The sequence below is a fragment of the Erpetoichthys calabaricus genome, chromosome 3 (assembly GCF_900747795.2).
Source record: "Erpetoichthys calabaricus chromosome 3, fErpCal1.3, whole genome shotgun sequence".
In the NCBI taxonomy this organism is placed as follows: domain Eukaryota; kingdom Metazoa; phylum Chordata; class Cladistia; order Polypteriformes; family Polypteridae; genus Erpetoichthys; species Erpetoichthys calabaricus.
In genome coordinates this window covers 43,214,738-43,237,101 of record NC_041396.2, presented here as the reverse complement: position 1 = coordinate 43,237,101, position 22,364 = coordinate 43,214,738, and the positions used below count along the sequence as shown (strand labels likewise).

Here is a 22,364-nt window from a genome sequence, read left to right as displayed (position 1 = left end):
CCTCCAAGGTTATTCCCCTTTTTATTTTACTTTATTGTAGAATCAACTCTCGGCGGCGCATGCGTACGGGCACCGTTCTCATCTCTACCACCTTCGCCATCACTTCCTCTACCGCTTCATATCTTAAGTCTTCAATCTGCTTCACGAATGATTTAAGTGCCAGCTTAAGTGATAAATTAAAGAAAACGTACTAAGTAATTGCAACACAAACTCTGACTTAATCAGTTTTAATGCAAAAAGATGCCGACGAAAGAAGCAGCAGCGGGCTGCTAGGGTGGAGAAAAGAAGAGCTGCTCAAGTAGCAGCAAGTGCATTCAACCTCTGAGCAAACGAATGGTAAACGTACAGAGAAAGAGGAGGAAAACTAGGAACGCTCAAGTCAAGTGTATTCACCTGCACATCATCTTGCAGTGTGCGGTTACTGGTTAATATATAATAATGAAACATTAAGACCCCAAGGTTGTTTTGTATTCAAATACTGCATATCGTTCTTTCTACCGGGTCTGGGGCTGTCAGGTATTTATAAATAAGCTCGTGGTCATCTGACGTGATGAGAAGTGGGCAAAGAGGATGTAATAATAATAGCCCATTATTTAGACACAATGAAAAAATCCTCAAAGGGTATTTAACATAAGTAAATAAAGGCCCCTTATTTTAACCTATAGCACTGTCACAGCGCTCATCTGTCCAGTGTAATTTACAGTATATTAACACAACAAAAAGGTAAACCGTAAAACACAACAAATAAAGTATATAAAACAATCGGCACCCCATTCAAAAAGAGAAAGCTATACCTGCACTAATTTTCCTAACTAAAGGCAAGATTTGATTTAAAACAACCCAAATAAAGGAAAAATGGTCTTTAGTGGGAAAACCAAAGAATGGCTCTCATCTTAACATGCCACTAAGTAGCTCTTTTGCGGCTTGTGGGTATGGAGGAATATTTCAGACAAAAATAAATAAATGAGCAAATAAATAAAAACTCACAAATGTGAGCATAAATGAACATGTAATGAAATGTCGAAAGGTAGAGGTTGGGAGCATGCACTGATATAGCACGTTACCACACCCACTACATGACAAACCACCTCAGGATCCCAAATTAGGACCCAAGTGCATCCATGCAATGGGTGACACCTCAGCACCACACTAGTTCGAATGGAATGAAAGTGTGAGGAATGAGTCACGAAATATATTTTTTTGTTGCTTATTTATTTATCACAGATCAGTGGGCCACTGATCAGTTCTGCAAAGTTGTTTGAAAAAGTAGTTGCGAATATGCACCGGTCTTTAGACTCTTAAAATTTGGGTCAAATATTCAGTTCAATATATTGGTTAGTACTACTTTGGGCTTTCTGTGTCAAAGTGTCTAATCTGATACAGGTGCAGCTCACCATATCTCACACTGGCTCATTTACCTTGTGATGGTCTTTTCTGATGCACAGTATTTACCTGTAGATCTGCAATCTGTTGTACTTTTAAACTGCATAAAATATTCTATTGACTCAGCCGGAATGTCAAAGGGATGGGAGTCCAGGGCAGAAAACGTCACCTGAACTGGCCTAGTCTCTTGCAACTGTTCTTTGATGTTATCAAAAACAGTTTCATCGATATCGTTGTCTAAAGAGCTGCCAACATTACAATTTCTTCTAATAAATCTTCACTCTTCTCTCTGAAATATGTGATAACTTTGGCAAAATCTATTTCATCGGCTGTAGTAAGCATTTTTCTTGTGCAATCTAATTTACTATCTCCCACACCGACATATGTGATTAGGCATAAGCAATCTACAGAAGACAATTCACCAATCAAAATACAGCATGTACTAGAGCCCACCCTCTCAATTTTGATGAGTAAAAGTGATAGTTTTATTTCAAGCCGTATATCATTATGCGATTAGGGGAATATTACAGGCAAAATTAAAATAAATGAGAAACAAAAACAATTTGGTGACAGTTATTTATGCTCACATTTCTTGACATTTAGTTTTGCTGTTTCATGCAGTTTTTATATGCGCATTTATTCAATTTTGTCCAAAATATTCCTCCAGAAGGGCGACACGGTGGCATAGTGGTAGTGCTGCTGCCTCGCAGTAAGGAGACCTGGGTTCGTTTCCCAGCTCCTCCCTGCGTGAAATTTAAATGTTCTCCCCGTGTCTGCGTGGGTTTCCTCCCTCAGTCCAAAGACATGCAAGTTAGGTGCATTGGTGATCCTAAATTGTCCCTAGTGTGTGCTTGGTGTGTGGGTGTGTGTGCCCTGCGGTGGGCTAGCAACCTGCCTGGGGTTTGTTTCCTGCCTTGCACCCTGTGTTGGCTGGGATTGGCTCCAGCAGACCCCCATGACCCTGTAGTTAAGATATAATGGGTTGGATAATGGATGGATGGATATTCCTCCAGAAGTGGAACTAATAAAGCCTAATTTATACTTTATGATTTTACCGCACAGGTAAAATGACATCAGATTTCGACGCATGGCCTCGTTTCACTGCATATGGAAATTTTTACAACTGTGCGGTGATGTAGACGTGGTGGCCGTATATCCAAAATGGTGAATTTCAAGAAGTGGCTGATTAATTTGGGGATGAGAGTAATGAAATTAGGGCTGAATATAACACAGTGGATCGTGCTGCATGAGGCAAGAACTGGGCTGGAGCTTACAGTTTTAACAGTGTGAAGAGCCGATAGACGAATCCTGTAGACGACCGCCAGTCTTTTTAAACCCAGCTTCTCGGGCGGCTGTAAAGACTGATCACAATACTCCGTCTGACGTTCAGTTATGACCTCCATTTATGGCAAAGACAGCATTTCTACAATCCGTCCACTAAGGATTAAGCATAGCTGTTAGCTTTGGTAGTCTAGTAGCTTGTTTCATCAAATTCTCAATTTGGGCAGTACTTGGTTATTTTCTTTTTCTTATCCTGATGGATCTTTCTCGTTGTCCACTCACTGACTTTTCACCAGAGGCCTCATGTATAAATGGTGCGTACACACACAAAGTTTGCCTTTCTTTTTTAAAACCACATCACTGAAATAAACTACATATTGTTTACTAGTTTAAGGCATCTAATTGTAATCAACCCGTAACCATATAATGGTGCACGGAATGGCCAACCTATTCCAAGTAGCATCACTGCTTTAGCATTGTCACTGTCAGTGCAACACTCAAAAGTATTTACCCCATTGTATCTGAGTGTGGAATCACAGCTTTACAGCAGCTGATCGGAAAGAGGATTATCGGGATACAGCATTTAGCACACACTACCTCAGCCATGCTCACAGTCTATTTGAACTGCTTCAATACAGTACAGCAAACGCGTCAGAGCCTGTCTTGTAGGGACCTCGCATTTCAGAAACAGTTTCATCCCAAGAGCTCTAAATGCACTCAATCAGTCCATCAAGTGCTCCTGGTAGACCTGTTTGTACTTATAAATACAATTACCTCACTGTAAACTTGCATTAGTTAGTTATATTATTGCACAACCTCAGACACTTTATAAAGCGTGTATTTACATATGACGAAGACTGGCTTCTAAGTCAATTTAAATTTCCAAGCGCTATCTTCTTGGAGCTCTTGATATAATTTTTAAGATGAGATGCATTGCAGTAAAGCATGTTTATTACATTATACAGATACATTTTAAACTTCATTTAAATAATGTATACTGTTAATAATTAAACATGTGAGGACACATGGACAGCGTTAGCGATGAACCGGCACCCCCCGTTCAGGGATTGTTCCTGCCTTGCGCTGTATACTTGCTGGGATTGGATGGATAGATAGATGGATGGAATAATTTAACATGTACTACGAAGATATTTCAATGTTCCATAAAAGTTTTGAAGAACTAGCGTTCTAAGCTTACAGATGGCTCTGTGATCATCTATTACAGAGCTGATTGTGTGGTGATTGGTTAATTGGAGAAAGAAAAGGAAGGACAGGAATTGGGGGTTAGTACGTTTGAAAGAGACAGTACTGCTGCAATAAATTATTTCATCGAAGGTTGCACACGGGGCAACAAGAATCTTGTGGGAGGCAGGAAAAATCTCTGGACAGGGCACCAGCTCATCGCTAATACTGTGCCACTGTATCCCCATATTTAACACATGCTTTAATTCCTATCATTATGAAAATGATATCAATTATACATCTTAATATTTAAATTGTTCAGAGAACTGTAATATCATGAATGTAATGTATTCTGTGTCCTGTTGGCGGAAGAGAAAGCCTGTTTAAGAAGAACATAGTGATTCACACACAGACTACATAGTAGAACACATACAAAACAAAGTATTTAATGTGCTACTTTAGTTACGATGGGATTTGAGAAACTAGTAAATTTAAACTATTTTAAGATGAAGTTTATGACGTGCTACTTTAATGAAAAAATAAACTACGTGATTAAAGTTGACATTTGGACATTTTTTACCTACAAGTCAAGTTGGGGAGCATGCACTGGTACAGTGTGTTGCCGGACCCACTACACAACAAAACAACTCAGGATCCCGGTTGGAAACCCCCTAGGCAGACACGCGGTCCAGTCCCATCTTCCGGAAATGATCCTCTATTTGCCACAGCCAGGAGTTACGTGGGCAATCCCTTGGCCTGGTCCAGCCACTTATGTCCCCAACAATGAGGATCTTACAAGCTGGATCACCCTCGGGGAAACGCGCCACATGGCCATGGTGCCATAACTGACGCTCCCTCACAATGCAGGTAATGTGCGTCATTCGGAACTCCATCAGCAACTGCTCATTTGACACAAAGTCAAACCAACGGTACCCAAGGATTTTCCAGAGAGACACAATACCAAAGGAGTCCAGCCTTCGTCTCCGGTCATTGGATAGCGTCCATGTCTCACAACCATGTAGAAATATATATTTCCCCACTGTGTCCCTATTTTTTTTCTTTTCTCTGTACCATAATATGCTTCCATATGACACTCAGACGGTGGGTTACGACTCGCCTTTTCACAGCGAGTTTGGTATCTAACCACTTATTATTTATTTCGGGCACACTGCGACTTTCTGAACTTGAACTTTCGAGTTTCTCTGCCACTCTGTCACTCAGTCAACTTCCTTTTATTGTTTATGTTCCTGCTTAAACCAACAAATAGTACATTTTTCTTTGCCTTTACTTAGTATTTGCAGAAATTCTTTTTCCACCATGCTTTTGCCATTGTCTTTTCACAGAACGCAAAACATAAGGGGCTATTTATATTGATTAGCATATTCTAAGAGGCGTAATTCTGGGAGGAGTCTGGGTGGGGCAGCAGGCACATGCTTAACTTTTCACGCTGACCGGGATTTATGTAGAGAAAGAACATGGAAGCTGGCGTACGCACAGATTTATGCATCTGGATTTTTTTGTGCATACGCACATTTCCACTTTTGTCCATATGCCATGTTTTACTGTAAATTCTACGCACGGCGTTATGCATGAGACCCCTGGCCTGTTGCTTGTAATGACATGCGACGCAATAAACCGTTTTCACTGTTTAATCTATCTGAAAAATGCACTATATATATATATTTTTTAAACTACAATTTTTTTGTGGCTAACTGCTACACTACTCAAAATAGAATTTTTTGTAATAATTTAATGAACTGTAGATTGCAATTTTCACAAATTCTACACATTGTTAAAGTAATAAATGTAATTAAGAAATAAGGAACTGGAAAAAAGTTTAACCTGTATTAACAGTTTTAAAAGTATTTAATTCAAAGTAAAAGCAGGTCTGGACATCAGTACAGCAGCTTGACATGAAACAAAATTATTTCAATCATACATACACTTGAGAAGCAAAGTCCTGCTGTCAAGCAATGTAGAATACAAAAATTCAGACACCAAAATTAATTTAGCCTTTCTTAAGTAATAGTTCACAGGATGGATTTGAATACAGTAGAAAAATATAGTTAAAAGCCAGCTGCTGGCTTAGTTTATAGACCAGTAAAGCACAAGGCAGAGGAGAGTTCGAAGACACAGGTGCACATAAAAAATAATGATCACATGAAGTTACTGCGGCCCAGGTTTCTGCGACTGCAGCACACAGAAACTAGAACTACAAAGGCTACTGTGAAGAATAACTTTAAGGCCGTTTCAAAATATGTGATTTCTGCACATAACCTCTACTAGGCCTGTGCAGAAGCAGTGATAATTAATCTTTTATGGAGACCTGTGCTTCAGCATGATCATTTGTGACATATAGTTTAATGATTTAAACAGTTACAGTGGTTAAATACAAAATATTTTATGAACAGTCAGTTGAAGGAAACCAAAAAAAGGTGGGGGCTTTACTCTTACTCTCCAGACACTAGTAAAAATAAACCCTCATTTTAAGAAACAAAGATGCCCAGTGCCCCTCAGCAATCTTTTAAAAGTGACTGATGTATCTTGTAATTAAGTACATGCTCCACTTTTTTTAAACCTAAGAAATGCTGCGTAAAGCCATCTGTATTCATAGCACCGATCCCACATCACTCCCTTATAATGCAGAAACTGTTCATAAACCTTTACACTTTTAATGCAACTGCAAATTGATTAAAAGCAGTGTTCAGTGATTCCAAGAACACATTACCAGTAACAATACTGATTCAAGAGCTCAGGAACCTGGACCTATGTTCATAAGATTGTGTGAATATTTAAAACACAAAAATACCTTTGCAGTCAGACAGATTAGTCTTTTTCCTTTTTTTCACCTTTCTTCTCCATTTCTCAAAGATACATATGCATCTTTTTAAGAAGTAGTTTCTTCAACAACAACCCTTCCCAATCTTTAAATTGTGATTTAAAAAATAAAAAAAATAAAATCAGTGTTCCCAAATTCCTGAAAATGGCTTTGTCTTTTGTGCAAGGTCAAAAAAGGCTCATTCACAAATGAACCCTTGAAAAAATGATATACTGTGAATATATATCTATATTTATTATATTCTAATTTTAAAAACAATTTCTCCTTCTCCTTCCACATTTAGCTATTAAAAATGATTCAACTCCTTAGCAAAATTTAGAGGACCACGGAGAGATAAATGTTTACAGAGCAATTCAAAAGTGAGATCCAAGGAGAACTCGAGTCCAAATCATTTTTGTTTCTTCAGGCGTTTTCTTTTCCCTTCAACACAGGGCTTATCTATTTATCCACCAGTCTTTGGAGAAGAAAAAGGAAAAAAACACACCACCACAAAACCCTAATACGAGTGATTTTCTTTTCCTTAAATCCACGTTATTCCATTTCTATGGTGGTCGCTCTCAAATAAGCTCAAGTTTATTGCTTCCTTGGGATCACATACTTTTTTTTCTTGGGTTTGTTCATTGGCTTTGAGCATCAGAAGGTACAGCATTTGTTTTCTTTCGTCTTTTCATCAGCAGTGGATTAGAGGAATCAGCAATTGTCTTGATTCGGATTTGTTCATAATCAACTCTCATGGTTGCTAAGGCACTAGTCATTTCCTCCTAAAATACAGAGCAGACATTGAGTTAGTTTACATTTTTACCTCCAGAAAAATGCTTTAAAACGTGAAAAATTATTATTCAAATGCATATATTGTGTGATATGAATCTTGTATGTATAACATGTGCATCAAATGTCACACCTGATGCCACATAAAGACCATAAAACGCACAAGCAACTGACATGTAAAGATGTTTTATTCAAATGAAGACAAAGCCTGCATAATAATTTTCTTTGTAACTCTTGAAATGTACCTACTAATGGAACAGAGAAGAGAAACAAGTACTAAATTTTACTGCCCTGATTCATGGTTAATTTATCTTGAACATGCCCATCACCTACTGAGTTTAGGAAAAGAACTTGAGTTTAGTGTTTAAGTCAAGTGGATTGTAAAGCACATCTTACTCCTATCATTACGTGTTTATTGTGAAGAGTCTGTGGCTAACTGTAGTTCAATTTTTTTTTTAAACATAACATCTTTGAAAGATGTACCTGAATAGTTACACTCATTTAAGTCTCCAGGTAAAATTGTTGACTGCATTATAATGTGTGCATAATGTAGCCATGAGGTTTTTAATGTACATGTTTGTTCACTCTGTGCTTACAGTGCAATGCTTTACTAATTCCTGTCCTCTTGCACTTGTTTCTAGATAAGAGACTTTAAAAAAAAAACACAAAAAAAACTTTTAGTTATTTTACTTCAAGGAGCAGGAAAAGTGAGGTGGTAGAGCTTGTTGCACTCCCGTCATTTGACTAACTTGTTTGGTGATCCGTAAAAGAGGAAAATGTTCAAAATATATATATACAGGTTGAAGTGTGAAGGAGGCGAGTGTAAATACACTGAAAAACTGTGTACTGTGAATGTAACAACAATCATTCAAAAATGAAACAAAACTGTTGCACTCAATGCTACTTTGTAACTGAAATATACATCTTCATTTCACATTTCTGCTGCCACTGCTGCAGATACAAACAGCTGTCTGAAGAGGAAGCTGCACAACTACTGCTTCTAGATTGTAAAATTTTACTTCTTAGCCCTGTCACCATATGTATAGTACCTGGATTTTTTCCTACTGCATGCACGCTGTTTCCCTCTTTATGCTTGTGTTTTCTCTCATACTCCAAGTAGCATCATTTGTAAGCTTAAAATGTTATAGGGATGCATGTTTTGAACTTTTAAAAAGTCTTCAAACGTTTGTATTGTGAGGTAGCAATAAACTTTCTCTCCTTAAACTGTCTGCATGCTCGGTGTGTTATAGCCTTAGATACTCAAAAACAAGAAACAGTACAATTGACAGTACCATTGTAAAATGGTCTCCTCACAATGTGTCAAAAATAATCAAAAGTAAGTGAAATATAAATTATTTTGACAAGGACATGTTTTGTACAATTGCCAGATAAGGCCAAAAATACAATAAAATCTAATCAGAGGTTTACCCACATTTAAACAGAATGGAGTATTAAGTTGTTTTACTTTGTGTTCACTGTAGTGTTGGGACATTTTCAGTACTACTGTCAGATATTGTTCTCAGTAAATAGTTTATTTCAGATTTATACTTGTCTTCCTTTTCCTTTATGTACAAATACATTTCACAGGGTCAAGGTTAAAGTCAAAAGTCTGAACATATTTCAAACATAATTGCATTAATATAATTTTACCTATAGCCAAAAAACGCTCTCATGTGGTCTTCTATGTACACCCCAAAATAACCATGTTTGCTCTTCCAAAAACTAAATAATTTTATTTAGGCACGGTTATTTCTTTGTGGAGTCTCAGATGCCCTCTTGTAATGAGAATAAAGCTACACAAAAAAGATACAGGAACAACACTGTTAATATGTGCTTAATCCGGAGCTACTATATTATAAATGCCGAAATACAATAACAAAAAAGGAAAACTAATCAGGCTATGGAGCTTAGTCAAGGCATGAATTGGCCAGGAGCAAGCTAGCAAACAAGCCCTACTGTGACTAAATCGTTTAAGGACCAGAAGTACTCAGAACTCATTAGATGATGAGCTTTGGTTTTTTGATACTAAATAAGCCAAGGGAAATCTAAATATTAAGTATGATAAGATTAGTTTGAAACTAACATTTAGAAAGTCACTCACTGGTTACTATCTAAAGAGGATGACAGGTTCTACAGTAGTTCTGTAGCCAGCTAAGAGTCTTTCAGTTCATTCTTAGGGTATTGTCATCCATTTGTCCTTGCAGAAGTCTTCTAATTCTGTAAGATTCTTGGGCTGTCTTGCACCAACTGCTCTTTTGAGATCTACACACAGATTTTCAATGATGTTTATGTCAGGGGACTGTGAGGGCCATGGCAAAACAGTCAGCTTGCGCCTCTTGAGATAGTTCATTGTAGATTGAAGTGTGTATCAGATCATTATCTTGTTGTAGGACCTATTCTTCTTTTTAGCTTCTTTTTTCTTCAGATGGTGTGATGTTTGCTTCCAGAATTTTCTGGTATTTATTTGAATCCTTTCTTCCCTCTACCAATGACATGTGCCCTGTGCCACTGGCTGCAACACAAGCCCAAAGCATGATCGACCCACCGTCATACTTAATAGTTGGAGAGATGTTCTTTTCCTGGAATTTGGCACCCTTTTTTTCTCCAAACATACCTTTGCACATTGTGACCAAAATTTTCTATTTTGACTTCATCAGTCCACAGGACTTGTTTCAAACATGAATCAGGCTTGTTTAGATGTTTGAAGTTTTCAAACTTCAGGTCCTGAATTTTGTGGCTAAGGCGGCTTTCTTCTGCTGACTCTACCATGAAGGTCAAATTTGTTCAGGCACCGCTGCACAGTAGAACAGTGTACCACCACTCCAGAGTCTGCTAAATCTTCCTGAAGGTCTTTTGCAGTCAAACAGGGTGTTAGTTGCCTTTCTATCAATCCAACAAGTAGTTCTTTCATAAAGTTTTCTTGGGTCTTCCAGTCCTCAACATGACCTTCAACCTTCACCATTCCTGTTAACTGCGATTACTTAAAAACATTACGGACTGAGGTAACAGTTACCTGAAAACACTTTGCTATCCATTTGCAGCCTCCTCCTGCTTTGTGACCATCCATTTTTATTTTTCAGAGTGCTAGGCAGCTGCTTAGAGGAGCCCACGGTTGCTGATTGTTGGGACAAGGCATGAGGAGTCGGACTTTATACAGCTTTGCACTTTGCATTACCAGGGGTTTCCTAACAGTGACTGTGAACAAGTCATAGCTCTGGTGAGCAAATTAAGGTCTGTGACCTTGGGAAAAGTTATGACACCTCACATACCTTGGGGTGCCCTAACTTTGGCATGGTGCTCCTTTCCTTTTTCACTGTACAATTGTACAAAAACAAAAACAATACACTAATCTTGCATACAGTGATGAAAAGAAATGTGTTGTCTATTAACTTTATGCCTTTTGGTGATCTGTTCAACTTCTGCTCACTTAACTATTCACAGTAACAGACATTTTAGACAAGGATGCTGAAATTTCTGCATGCCACTATATAATATACAGTATATATTATATATACACACATACACATATATACTGTACATATACACATACATACATACATACTGGTTTTAGAAATCCCTGAAGTACCAGATATGTTTATAATATGCTTTCCCAAGCAAATTGAATGCTCTCACTCTAGGTCTTACAGAAAAACACGAGCAAACATCATTAGGTAACACAGCCTGGAATCATGATAGGTAAGAATTTAGACTAAAGGGGTGACTTTTTGGATTCATGAAACATTTGAAATTTCAGCAATCGTCATCCCCAGAGGGAAAAACATTGTCATCGTCATGGGTATCTGTGCACTCCTTATTTAAAAATATGTAGGTCAGACCACTGGTGTGTTTTAAAATCTCAATGTGGATCACACTAATAAGCCACCTCCTTAATCATCTCTTTAAAAAACCCTACTGACTACAAAGGCACTTTTTAAAATTTATTTCATGAATCCAGTAATTAATTATCATAAATACAGAACAAGAATGTTTTAAACACCGACCTTCACATCCTCCCAGAGATCCTTCTCTTCTTTCAAAACTCTGCTTGTGTGAAGTGGAGTTTGTGGTACTTGCTGAGACATCTGTTAAAAAAGATGCCATAACCTTTCATTCTTTACATAATATTTCAAATATGAAAGATAAGACTGTTAACATTTATGAAAATACATTAGGAAGAAATGCTACCAGAACAGGCTAAGACGGTGTTGCTTAAATTTTATAAGCAGGAAGCAAAAATTAAACTGTATTTACAAATGTTTAAAGTCTTACATTGATCCATGGGTGGTTCATAAACTCTGTGATGGTCATCCGTTGTGTTGGTTCAGTCTTGAGCAGCTGTCGAATAAGCTGTTTGGCTAAAAGAGCACAGAAACACTTACTTTTAATTTATGTCTTATTCAAGTGTAAAACACAAAACAAGTTTGAGCTACTGACTACGAGATAAGATCTGAAACAAGGCTCTAAATGCTCAGAGAAGGTACAATCCAAAGGGAGAAATTTAAGCTATGGTATAGTTGTCATTAGAAAAGGTTATATATAGTGTTATACTGTTTTTTTTACAGTACTGGACATTTTAATGCCTTCTATGCTGGTAGGTATTTTCAATAGTGTTTATTTGGGAATGGTTACACGACAGTATTAAAATGGGTACCATACTTTGGCAGAAGTACTGGCATAACTTTAACCAAGTGTTTGTGTTTAGCATTTACCTGAAGAAGGGGTTTTGACTAGACTTGCAGTAAAGGAACAAGTTTAAAGATACTTTGGAACTTTTTCAAACAAACAAGAACAGAAGCAGACATAATAAGTACAGTAAGGTATTTTGGAAGGAAAACCAGCAAAATCAAAGCACACGTGGCTCTGTTGGCAGTATGCAGTCTTCCCCTGGAACACTATTAGGAAGGGGACTGTGCAACTGCCTAGAATGCTTGGCTCTCTATCCAAAGAGAAGGTAAGTTCAGGGAAGAGAATACAAGGTGATGACACCTTTAGGCAGTAAATGGCACATGATTCTACAAGGGAACACATGAGACTCTGCCATCCTAACAGAGTAGGCAGCAACTTAAGGATAATCAAAGGTTCAAATGGTGCAAGAACACCAGATGTCACTAGAGAAAGTTTCAGCCTGGTGGTGTCACTGGAGTTAATGTAGTGCCAGCCTTGAACCTGAAAGCGATTTTGAGGCTCGCCCAAATAAGACACTGAAATGAGGCTTAAGTGCATCTAAATGACCAGAATAGAAGTGTTCAATGAAAGTGAGACAAAGAGAAATGGAAGAATCGAAGGGGTTTTTGTACTGGAAATGTGGGGAGATTGACAAACCACCCAAATAACAGACAAAAATCAAAATCAGTCCAAGATGTCCAAAACTAGCAGCAATTGTGTTACTTTTATTTACAGTAGACCCCCGCGAAGTCACGGTTCAGAGTTTGCGGCCTCAGTCATTCACGGATGTTCCCTTATAACCTATCTAATAATTGTTAGCGGAAACCACAAATATCCTCCGCAATTTTTTGGCTTTTTTCATGGCAATACTGTACTGTAGAGAGATCAGGAAGCAACTGTAGAGGAAACAAGGCTTGGGATGGTGAAAGTAACCAATAGAATTTGAAATTGTGATACCCAGCAGTCCCTGCAGTGGCTCTGATTGGTCTTCTGCCGAGGATGCTGGGGCTATTGGGGTCAAAGGATGTCAGCGCGGCTTTTAAAAAGGGGGCCGGTGACCAAAAGCAAAAGTTTTTGTAATTTGTGTTACAAGTTCCTGTTTCTCTGCGTGCCTTCTTTTGGGATACCTGTACATATTCGTTTTGTCCTGGATCGTCTGCCTGTGTGCATGAGGACTGTAAGTGGATTCATGGCCATCCTGCAAAGAAAGAAGCGCTCCTGAACCCATCTTCACCATTTCAGGAACTAGCGGTAGGACTATCTTTACATTCCCATTCAACATGCGGATCTCTGGACTATCTATTTTCATCATTACATTTCATCCATTGCAGTTTTTCATGAACATTTTTCATGATTTACTGTGTGTGTTTTGTTGATGCTTTGTTGTATTTAATGGGTAATTGCTGTAAGGGGAACAGGGGTGGTATTGTTGTTTTCATTTATTTCATTTGTTTTCATTACATTCTTTATTTGCTGTTTGATTACCAGATTGCTTTGTTTTTGTCTCTGTTTGTTAGTACGTGCGGGTCGGGTCAAGACTGGGTGCATCCCTACAATCTCCACCATAAAAATAAATAAATCTCCGTCTTCTCGACGTTGTGAATCTTAGCGGCACCGGACCGCTACAGCGTTATTCATTTCTCCTTGCTGCTAATTGACTGTGATGCATCTCCAGCGGAGTGTTCTTGTGTTTTCCATTTTGTTCCTCTCAACCCTTAAACCACCACAACCAGCTATAGTCGTTTCCCAGTGCCATTTGCAAGCACGCAGGAGCTGATCAGTCAGTGCTGTACATTCGTTGAGCAGCCAGCTCATGACCACTGCCAGCCCCTTGTGAGCAGGGGGGCTGAACGCACCCCTAGAAGACACTGACACTCCTCAAAAAAACCCTCTTAAAAAACACTGAGACTACTTTCACATTGCTCCCTTACTTGCTGGGCTTACTTGCTGCTCTGTTGTGTGATATGCTTCTCGCGCAACGCTATGCATACTTAAAAGCCTGAACAGCACATGTCCTTTTTGGCTGATTGCTTTGTTTCTCTCTCCTCCCCCAGACATCCTCTGCTCTTGTTGGGGGTCCCGCTCCCGTTGTGCTCCCCTATGATGTTTATCTATTCTTTAATCGAGAATTAACTGCATGCTGAGATCGTTTTACTTCTGAAAGAGACACGTTTGTTTGAAGTGTTTCAATAAAGTTCCTGTCTCTACAATCTCCTGTGTTTCTGTGCAATTCTGTGACCCAAGCGTGACACACTGCAGCCTCACTGCCTCTGGGATTGAGACAGCATCAGCGTTTACCTCTGTGTGCTTGCGTGCTGCCAGTTCAAGCACAGTTGGCTCTGTGATTACTTAATTTCATCCATGGCGTCAGTTGCACCTTGTACATATTGTTCCAGTAGTTTTTTTAAATAGTTTTTACAGTTCATTAGCAGTGTGTAAAATGATCAGTGTTGCAGTAATTATGATGCTCTTTGCAAGAAAAAAATGTGTTCTATTAAAATTTCACTTTTTCTTTGAGAATTGTGCCGTTTACTTGAAGTGCAGCAAAAAGTATTTGGCATCCAGGGATGCATTAACCCCCAAGGATGTGGCAGTTTAAGGGTTAAAGCCCCAAGATGCCGCCGAAATGCCCTGCACCTTCTAAGGCTTCTGGCAATGAAAACGCGCTTGCATGAGCTACAGTACATATAGCGGTAACATCTGTATTTTACATTCTAGCACTGCAGGAGACATAGCAGTACAGTACAGTAATCCCTCCTCCATCGCGGGGGTTGCGTTCCAGAGACACCCGCGAAATAAGAAAATCCGCGAAGTAGAAACCATATGTTTATATGGTTATTTTTATATTGTCATGCTTGGGTCACAGATTTGCGCAGAAACACAGGAGGTTGTAGAGAGACAGGAACGTTATTCAAACACTGCAAACAAACATTTGTCTCTTTTTCAAAAGTTTAAACTGTGCTCCATGACAAGACAGAGATGACAGTTCTGTCTCACAATTAAAAGAATGCAAACATATCTTCCTCTTCAAAGGAGTGCGTGTCAGGAGCACAGCCTGTCAGAAACAGAGAGGAAAGCAAACAAATCAATAGGGCTGTTTGGCTTTTAAGTATGCGAAGCACCGCCGGTACAAAGCTGTTGAAGGCGGCAGCTCACACCCCCTCCATCAGGAGCAGGGAGAGAGAGAGAGAGAGAGAGAGAGAGAGAGAGAGAGAGAGAGAGAGAGAGAGAGAGAGAGAGAAAAACAAAGTCAAAAATCAATACGTGCCCTTTGAGCTTTTAAGTATGCGAAGCACCGTGCAGCATGTCGCTTCAGGAAGCAGCTGCACACAGAAGGTAGCAACGTGAAGATAATCTTTCAGCATTTTTAGACGAGCTTCCGTATCGTCTAGGTGTGCGAACAGCCCCCCTGCTCACACCCCCTACGTCAGGATCAGAGAAAGTCAGCGCAAGAGAGAGAAGAAAAGTAAGTTGGGTAGCTTCTCAGCCATCTGCCAATAGCGTCCCTTGTATGAAATCAACTGGGCAAACCAACTGAGGAAGCATGTACCAGAAATTAAAAGACCCATTGTCCTCAGAAATCCGCGAACCAGCAAAAAATCCGCGATATATATTTAAATATGCTTACATATAAAATCCGCGATAGAGTGAAGCCACGAAAGGCGAAGCGCGATATAGCGAGGGATCACTGTATACAGGTTTACCTTTACATTATTTTTTTAGGTAATGTATTAAGCTGAGTTTGAAATTAAAGTGTTTTGGGGGCATATTTAGGGTTTAACTATAATAGACATTTTTTAACCACATCCAACATTTGCGGTTTTTCACAATTCATGGGTGCTCTAGGAACGTAACTCCCACAAGAAAAGGACTGACTGGGCAGCTTTGCTTAGACTGCTGTTCCCATGACCCAGACTATGATTAGTGGCAGAAAATTGATGAATATGTCAGGTTCAGGTTGGGAAGCATGCACTGATACAGCGTATTGCTGCACCCACCACACGATGAAACAGCTTGGGATTCCAGTTGACAACCCCCCTGGCAGACACGTGGTCCAGTCCCACCCTCCGGAAATGACCATTTATATGCGGCAGCCAGGTGTTACTTGGGTGTACCCTTGGCCTGGTCCAGCCACTCAGGTCCCCTGCAATGAAGATCCTGTGAGCCGGATCACCCTCAGGGAATCATGCCACAAGGCCGTACTGCAGTAACTGATGCTCCCTCACAATGCAGATAATGTGCCTCATTCACGACTCCATGAGCAATCTTGCTTGTTTGAAGCAAAGTCAAAGTGGTAGTACCCAAGTATTCTCTGAAGAGAGACAGTACTGAAGGAGTCCAGTCTTTATCTCAGGTCACTGGATAGCATCCATATCTAGCAACCACGAAGTAAAACAGGAAGCATCAGGACTGTAAAGACTTGCACCTTTGTCCTTGAGATATCGAGAGTGCCACACACCCCTTTCCAGCAACCTCTTGACACCCCCATGTTCTCTCAATCTGTTTAGTAACTTCATAGAAAGAGTCACCAGGGACATGAATGTCACTGCAGAGGTAAGTAAGCCCTTCAATGAGGTCAGCACTTTCTCCGCAGACGGACAAACTACTGATGGCTGTGCCCAAGAGGTCATTAAATATATGAACATTTATTCTGTAGTTTGCTTCTTTTTTTTTTCTTTTTTCTTTTTTTAAATGATACTACTTCTTTTATAATATACTATTTTACAGCTTTTTGTTTGATAGCATCTAGTACGGACAGTAGCATCACTGCAACAGTGCCCCCACTTGCTCACAATTGCTACATATTATGATTTCAGTATGACTTCCTCTTAAAATGATAAAAAAAAAATCTCACCTTGCATTTCAATATGATGCGACTAAAAATAAATGCTACATTAAAAGGTAAGAAAATGACTGCTTCTGACATCAATAAGGTATCCTAAAATTACATCTTTTTACTGAAAAAAGAGTAACTTCTGTTGTTTGTAACTATTTTAAAAAGAGATGATGTCAAGGAAACACAGAGAAGGTGTTAGTTGTGAAAAATGACTGTCTAGAACTATAAAAAGCAATGTTAATGTAGTCATTTTCTTGAAACAAAGCAGGAAGGTATAACATGACGAGTCCAATTTTATTCATAGCTGCTAAGTTTAATTTTGATACTGATGTGATCCTTTAAACATGTAAGAAAGGAGAGATTGATAAAACTAAAAATATCGGCTTATCATTCACAATTAAAAAGTACAAGAAAACAATTTTATAATGAAATGCACAGCTTCCTTGCTTTCCATTAGTAATACAATAATAAAATACAAACAAATCACACAGAATGCATAAAAATTACCAGTCACAGTATCAGCCAGAATCATCCATCATTAATTGCACTGTCTTTAGACATCTTTCCAAATATTTAATTACCTTCTTCAGACACTTCTGACCACTCTGGATTGGGAAATTCATATTGTCCCATGCGGATTCTCCTTTTCATCCCAGGGGAGATTGCCAACCCATGATTGGAGTAGAATGGTGGATAGCCACAGAGTCTGTCAGAGAAGTGATAAGAATTTGATAAAGTTTTAGTGCAATTTTACAACAATGCTTCTTTTTTAAAAGAATAATAAATTAAAGTAAAAAATGTAAATAAAAATAAATTGTACTGGCACAACAAAGAGTTTCTCACAAAAATGGAATCTAAATTACCTTCCATTTGTTTTTCTTAACATCAGTAATCTTACCTGTGGATGCGTGTGGTGTCCAAGAAAGCAGACAGATAGATAGATAGATAGATAGATAGATAGATAGATAGATAGATAGATAGATAGATAGATAGATAGATAGATAGATAGATAGATAGATAGATAGATAGATAGATAGATAGATAGATAGATAGATAGATAGATAGATAGATAGATAGATAGATAGATAGATAGATAGATAAGATAGATAAGATAGAACTTTATTTCTCCCACGGGGAAATGTGGCTTTTTACAGAGCATTTTAATAAACTGATAAATACAGATAAGCTACTTACTGCCATGTTGAAAATTAAATTAGTCAATAATTTTTTTCTCAACCATAACACACCAAACATGTGGAGTCATTTAAAAGGCAGGTGAGGCGGGCACAGGAGGGAAAAAATTAGGAGGAAAAGTTAGCTGAAACGGTAGAGCGCTCGCTTAGCATGCGAGAGGTAGCGGGATCGTTGCCCACATTCTCCAGCCACTTTCCTATTAGGGCAGAGTGGTGGCTCTGAGGCTAAGGATCTGTGCTGGTATCCCGAAGGTTGCCGGTTCGAATCCCCGTCACTGCCAAAAGAGATCCTAGTCTGCTGGGCCCTTAAACAAGGCCCTTAACCTTAAATCCAAAATAATTTGATGTAATCTAAATTTACTTTTTGCTTTTCATAAAAACCTGAAGCCTGTCCTGGAAGAAATGAAACCTGGTGTAAATGCCAGACACTGTTCTGAAATAAATATGTGGTTTCTGAGTTTCTACTGGTGGCATGTCAATCGCATTTATGCAAACTTGCCGAAACATTGAAGTCAATGATGTTCTTTTTTTCCTCTGTTCTGCTGTCTACTTTTTACCAATTGAAATTCTTTAGATATAATAAAGAACAAATTCTCTTGTGTGCTTTAATGCTGATAGCGTAACTGAAAGGGGGAAAAAAAAAATAGTGAGTGAAATGATGTACTGTACTAGTGGTTTCAATGCAGGTCCATTTTCTCTCAGCTGAACTCATGATGTAGCAACATCTGGAGGTATAGAGAATAACCTTAAACATGTTGCAATTGCTCATATTTAATCACTGTAGCGGACCTTTCTCGTGGAAATAAATGGTAATTATCTCCCAATTTTCCTGACTACACTTCTTTTAAAGTAGACTACCAGCACTCGCTAGTTTGCTACCATAGATCAATCTGGTAATCATTTTTATTTAGCAATTATAGAAACAATTTTAGTGGGCAGTATACTAGGGCTGTCTCATCAAACATTACTACTCAAATATAATTCAAATTTATTTGAAAAAGGTATTCTTTGAAGAAAAAAGCTGACATTCAATTGTAAAAGAACAGTTGTTGGTTTTACCTGTACCAATTATCACACTGAGTTACTCCAAACGCGCTATGCAAAGCTGTGATCTTTTACTGATTTGTTTTAGCACTTCACATCCACTAATAAGCCCTTTCACAGTTTCAAATGGTCAGCTAATTATCTTCATTAGTAAATCTTACAGCCAGACCCTCTCACATTTCTTCTTTTTCTGTCCCACTGCCCTGCACTTTGATCTACAGGTGTAGTCAGAGCAGTTTTACTAAGTGCTTCTGTGGTGTGGTGTGGTGTCCCACAATTAGTCTCAGTTTTACACAGCTGCTGATTTGACACAAAATGCCTAAAGCAATGAGCAGTAATTAAAAATATTCAGGCCACCGTTATTAAAATATTGCTGCATCAGATGGTTAAAAAAATTAAACAGAAGGACCCTGACTTGATACTGTGGTGATCCCACTTTTCCAGATCTTTGGCTTTTTATTTTGAATGCTGCTATATAAACAATATCCTGCCACTGCCCATTGGACACATCCAAAATAATAAAAGAAGTCTGCCATCATCCTCTCTTGCCTGCCCTTTTACTTTGCTTCCTATTCTCACCCTGACATGGTCTTACTGACTCATATTCCTTTTGAACCTTGTCAGTACATCAAGCCATAAAAGCACCATGATAATAAGCCTAAATCCTTACATGCCACATGCACTGCAACTCACTACTAATTATTATTAATATTTTCACTTTTTTAAAATTTTCATTGCTTCTGCAAAGCATGAAATGCTTGTGACATGTTGCATAGGTCCTGTTTGTGGCACTTAACTGGTGTTCTGCATTATAAAAGTCTTGTGACGTGACAGCTGTAAGGAAGGAGAAGCAGGGCTGGGGTGGAGCCCATGGGAGGCACTTTTAGTGAGGGTGGAGGATAGCTGAGTGACAGAGGTGTGGGGCACTGTTCTAGTACCCAAAAGGGTGAAAACCAGACTGAGACTGAAAACAAGAAGGTGGTAGGTGATGACGCTTCCCTTATATAGGGTGCAGCTCGACAAGATTTTAATGGCTCTTATATTTTAAGTTGCAAAAGTTTTGTTTTAATTTTTTTGCTGTTGGTGTTTATTCTTGCTGTGGTTGCCACTCTGGCCATTACCAGTATAACAATGTATAATCAAAAGCATGAACAAAAGCACATGTAATGCTCAGAATCAATAGCCTAAGTTCGAACATATTCATATATATACTTTTTCTTAATTTGAATATTCCACCCATGTTTTGGCTAATTTGACAAACCCTACAGTAAACATTTCAGAATTCACAAATGGAGAAATATCTACAGGATAAATCAAAATTTGCTAGTAAGCACTGTCAATACGTATAGTATAGTTACACAAACGTCACCAACCTGCATTAGATGACTGAAAATCTAGAATTTTGGTTTCTAACATTATCAAACTGGTTATTATTTTGACCCATGGAAGAGCTCAAATGGAAGGATTGCTTGTGTGCCCTATGCAGCCTCCGAGAATAACTCTAAAACCACTGCTGCAGATCATGTAGTATTGCAGATTAACTTCATATCCATTCATGATCTTTGCATACTTAGGGGGAACAACTTTTATTTTTATATGAAATACACTATTTCTTCATTTCCATTCTATTTTCTTTTCTTTAAATATATCAAACAATCTAATGTCCAGAAAAATACTTAATAATAATAATACATTTTATTTACATAATTAAAGCACCATAAAAGTTTAAATTCCATACTAAATCAAGGTGGCCATCTTAACAAGTGGGAATGCTGCCTAAATAGCACTCTCACATCTACAGAGTTATCTTATAACAACACACTGTAAGGCTCAAAACACTAAAAGGACAATTAAACTTACAAGATGTACATGATGACACCAATGGACCACATGTCACAAGATTTGTCATATTTTTCTGGTCCTAAAACCTCAGGGGCTAAAAGCAAAAAATAAATAAATAAAAATATTAAAGATTTGTACAACTCATTCTTCTATGAACAATAAGTAATACTTGTTGATATTAAATAGTAAATCATTTACATCATATACACAGATCACCTATGGAGAGCACAGTGTCAGTTTAATAAACTAAATGCTGAGGAGGAAATTGATTTTTAAACAGTTTAATCATAAAATTTGGATTTGGGATAAAAACATGAACAACATAAGCAGAGAATAACACCTTTCATCTTCAGACATTTTTACAAACATTTATCGATAACATTGTAAGAGTTTTCAAATATCAAATCAATGCATTTTAATTATATCACTAATATATATCTTATTTCCCCTGTTCTGTTCATAATAATTTGGCATTTGTTGGAGTCAGTTTTGGATGCAAATTTAAGTAGACTTGTATTTTATTTTATTTTATTTTTTTTTTTTGCAAAGTCCATGTTCTTCAGACAATTGGGCCTAGTGCCTCTTTTCCGTATTAGATAACTTGTTAACTCACCATTCTATAAACAATTACCCTAATGAATACTGTATAAAGGGACTAGTGGAATGGGTCTTTAATTTTAGTGTAGGATTACAAGAATTGTGCCAGTTGTTTAAAAATCCTTCATGGTTCTATTTAATGAACCATAATTCCACAGCTCTTTCAAGGCAAAAATGGGCTTATGCTCCCAACATTTTTACCCTACTATAGAATTAGTTCAGAAATAATACACGATTCAGGCATGCCTTAAGAGTGCAATTATGTTACCAGTCAGCTGTGACTTGCAATTCTTTCAACTTGTAGCCTTCATTTGGGTGAAGTTAGAATAGAACGATAAATGATAGAATATATTTGCATTCATTCCCTGAATGTACTGGACAAAGCTACAGTTATCTGTTCAACAATCCATCCATTTCTATCTGGCTTCTCCAGTTTAGGATCATAGGAGCAGGTGCCTGTCCTAGCAGGTTTCAAACCATGTGGCCATCTCTGCACCTGTGCCTAGCCTATAGAATAAATCCAAGATAAAATGTATGTATGTAACTAGTATTTTAATATCTCTGTATTAGCCAGACATTTGTTTGGCTCCGCTCACATTTTAAGTATGAGACAAATCTAATGATGTGATATGTAATGTGCTAAAGCAAGCACATAATCACAGAGGCAGTACAGTAAGTTGGGCTGAAAATGAACCAGTGATATGGTTCCATGATATGTGAGTGCACCTAATTA

The 22,364-nt window shown here is 38.2% G+C and overlaps 1 protein-coding gene across 1 annotated transcript in view; it reads right to left on the bottom strand.

The window, feature by feature from the left end:
- Positions 1–5,693: 5,693 nt before the first annotated feature.
- The window catches only part of LOC114647969 (MAP kinase-activated protein kinase 2-like), a 128,840-nt gene continuing 112,169 nt past the window's right edge, over positions 5,694–22,364 (bottom strand). Inside the window, exons 6-10 of the mRNA XM_028796704.2 lie at positions 21,053–21,128; positions 17,537–17,661; positions 11,723–11,808; positions 11,455–11,535; positions 5,694–7,446 (exon numbers count right to left, since the gene is read on the bottom strand). Of these exons, the coding sequence (XP_028652537.1) occupies positions 7,303–7,446; positions 11,455–11,535; positions 11,723–11,808; positions 17,537–17,661; positions 21,053–21,128 (512 nt within the window). The 3' untranslated portion in view covers positions 5,694–7,302. The remainder of the gene's footprint in view (positions 7,447–11,454; positions 11,536–11,722; positions 11,809–17,536; positions 17,662–21,052; positions 21,129–22,364) is intronic.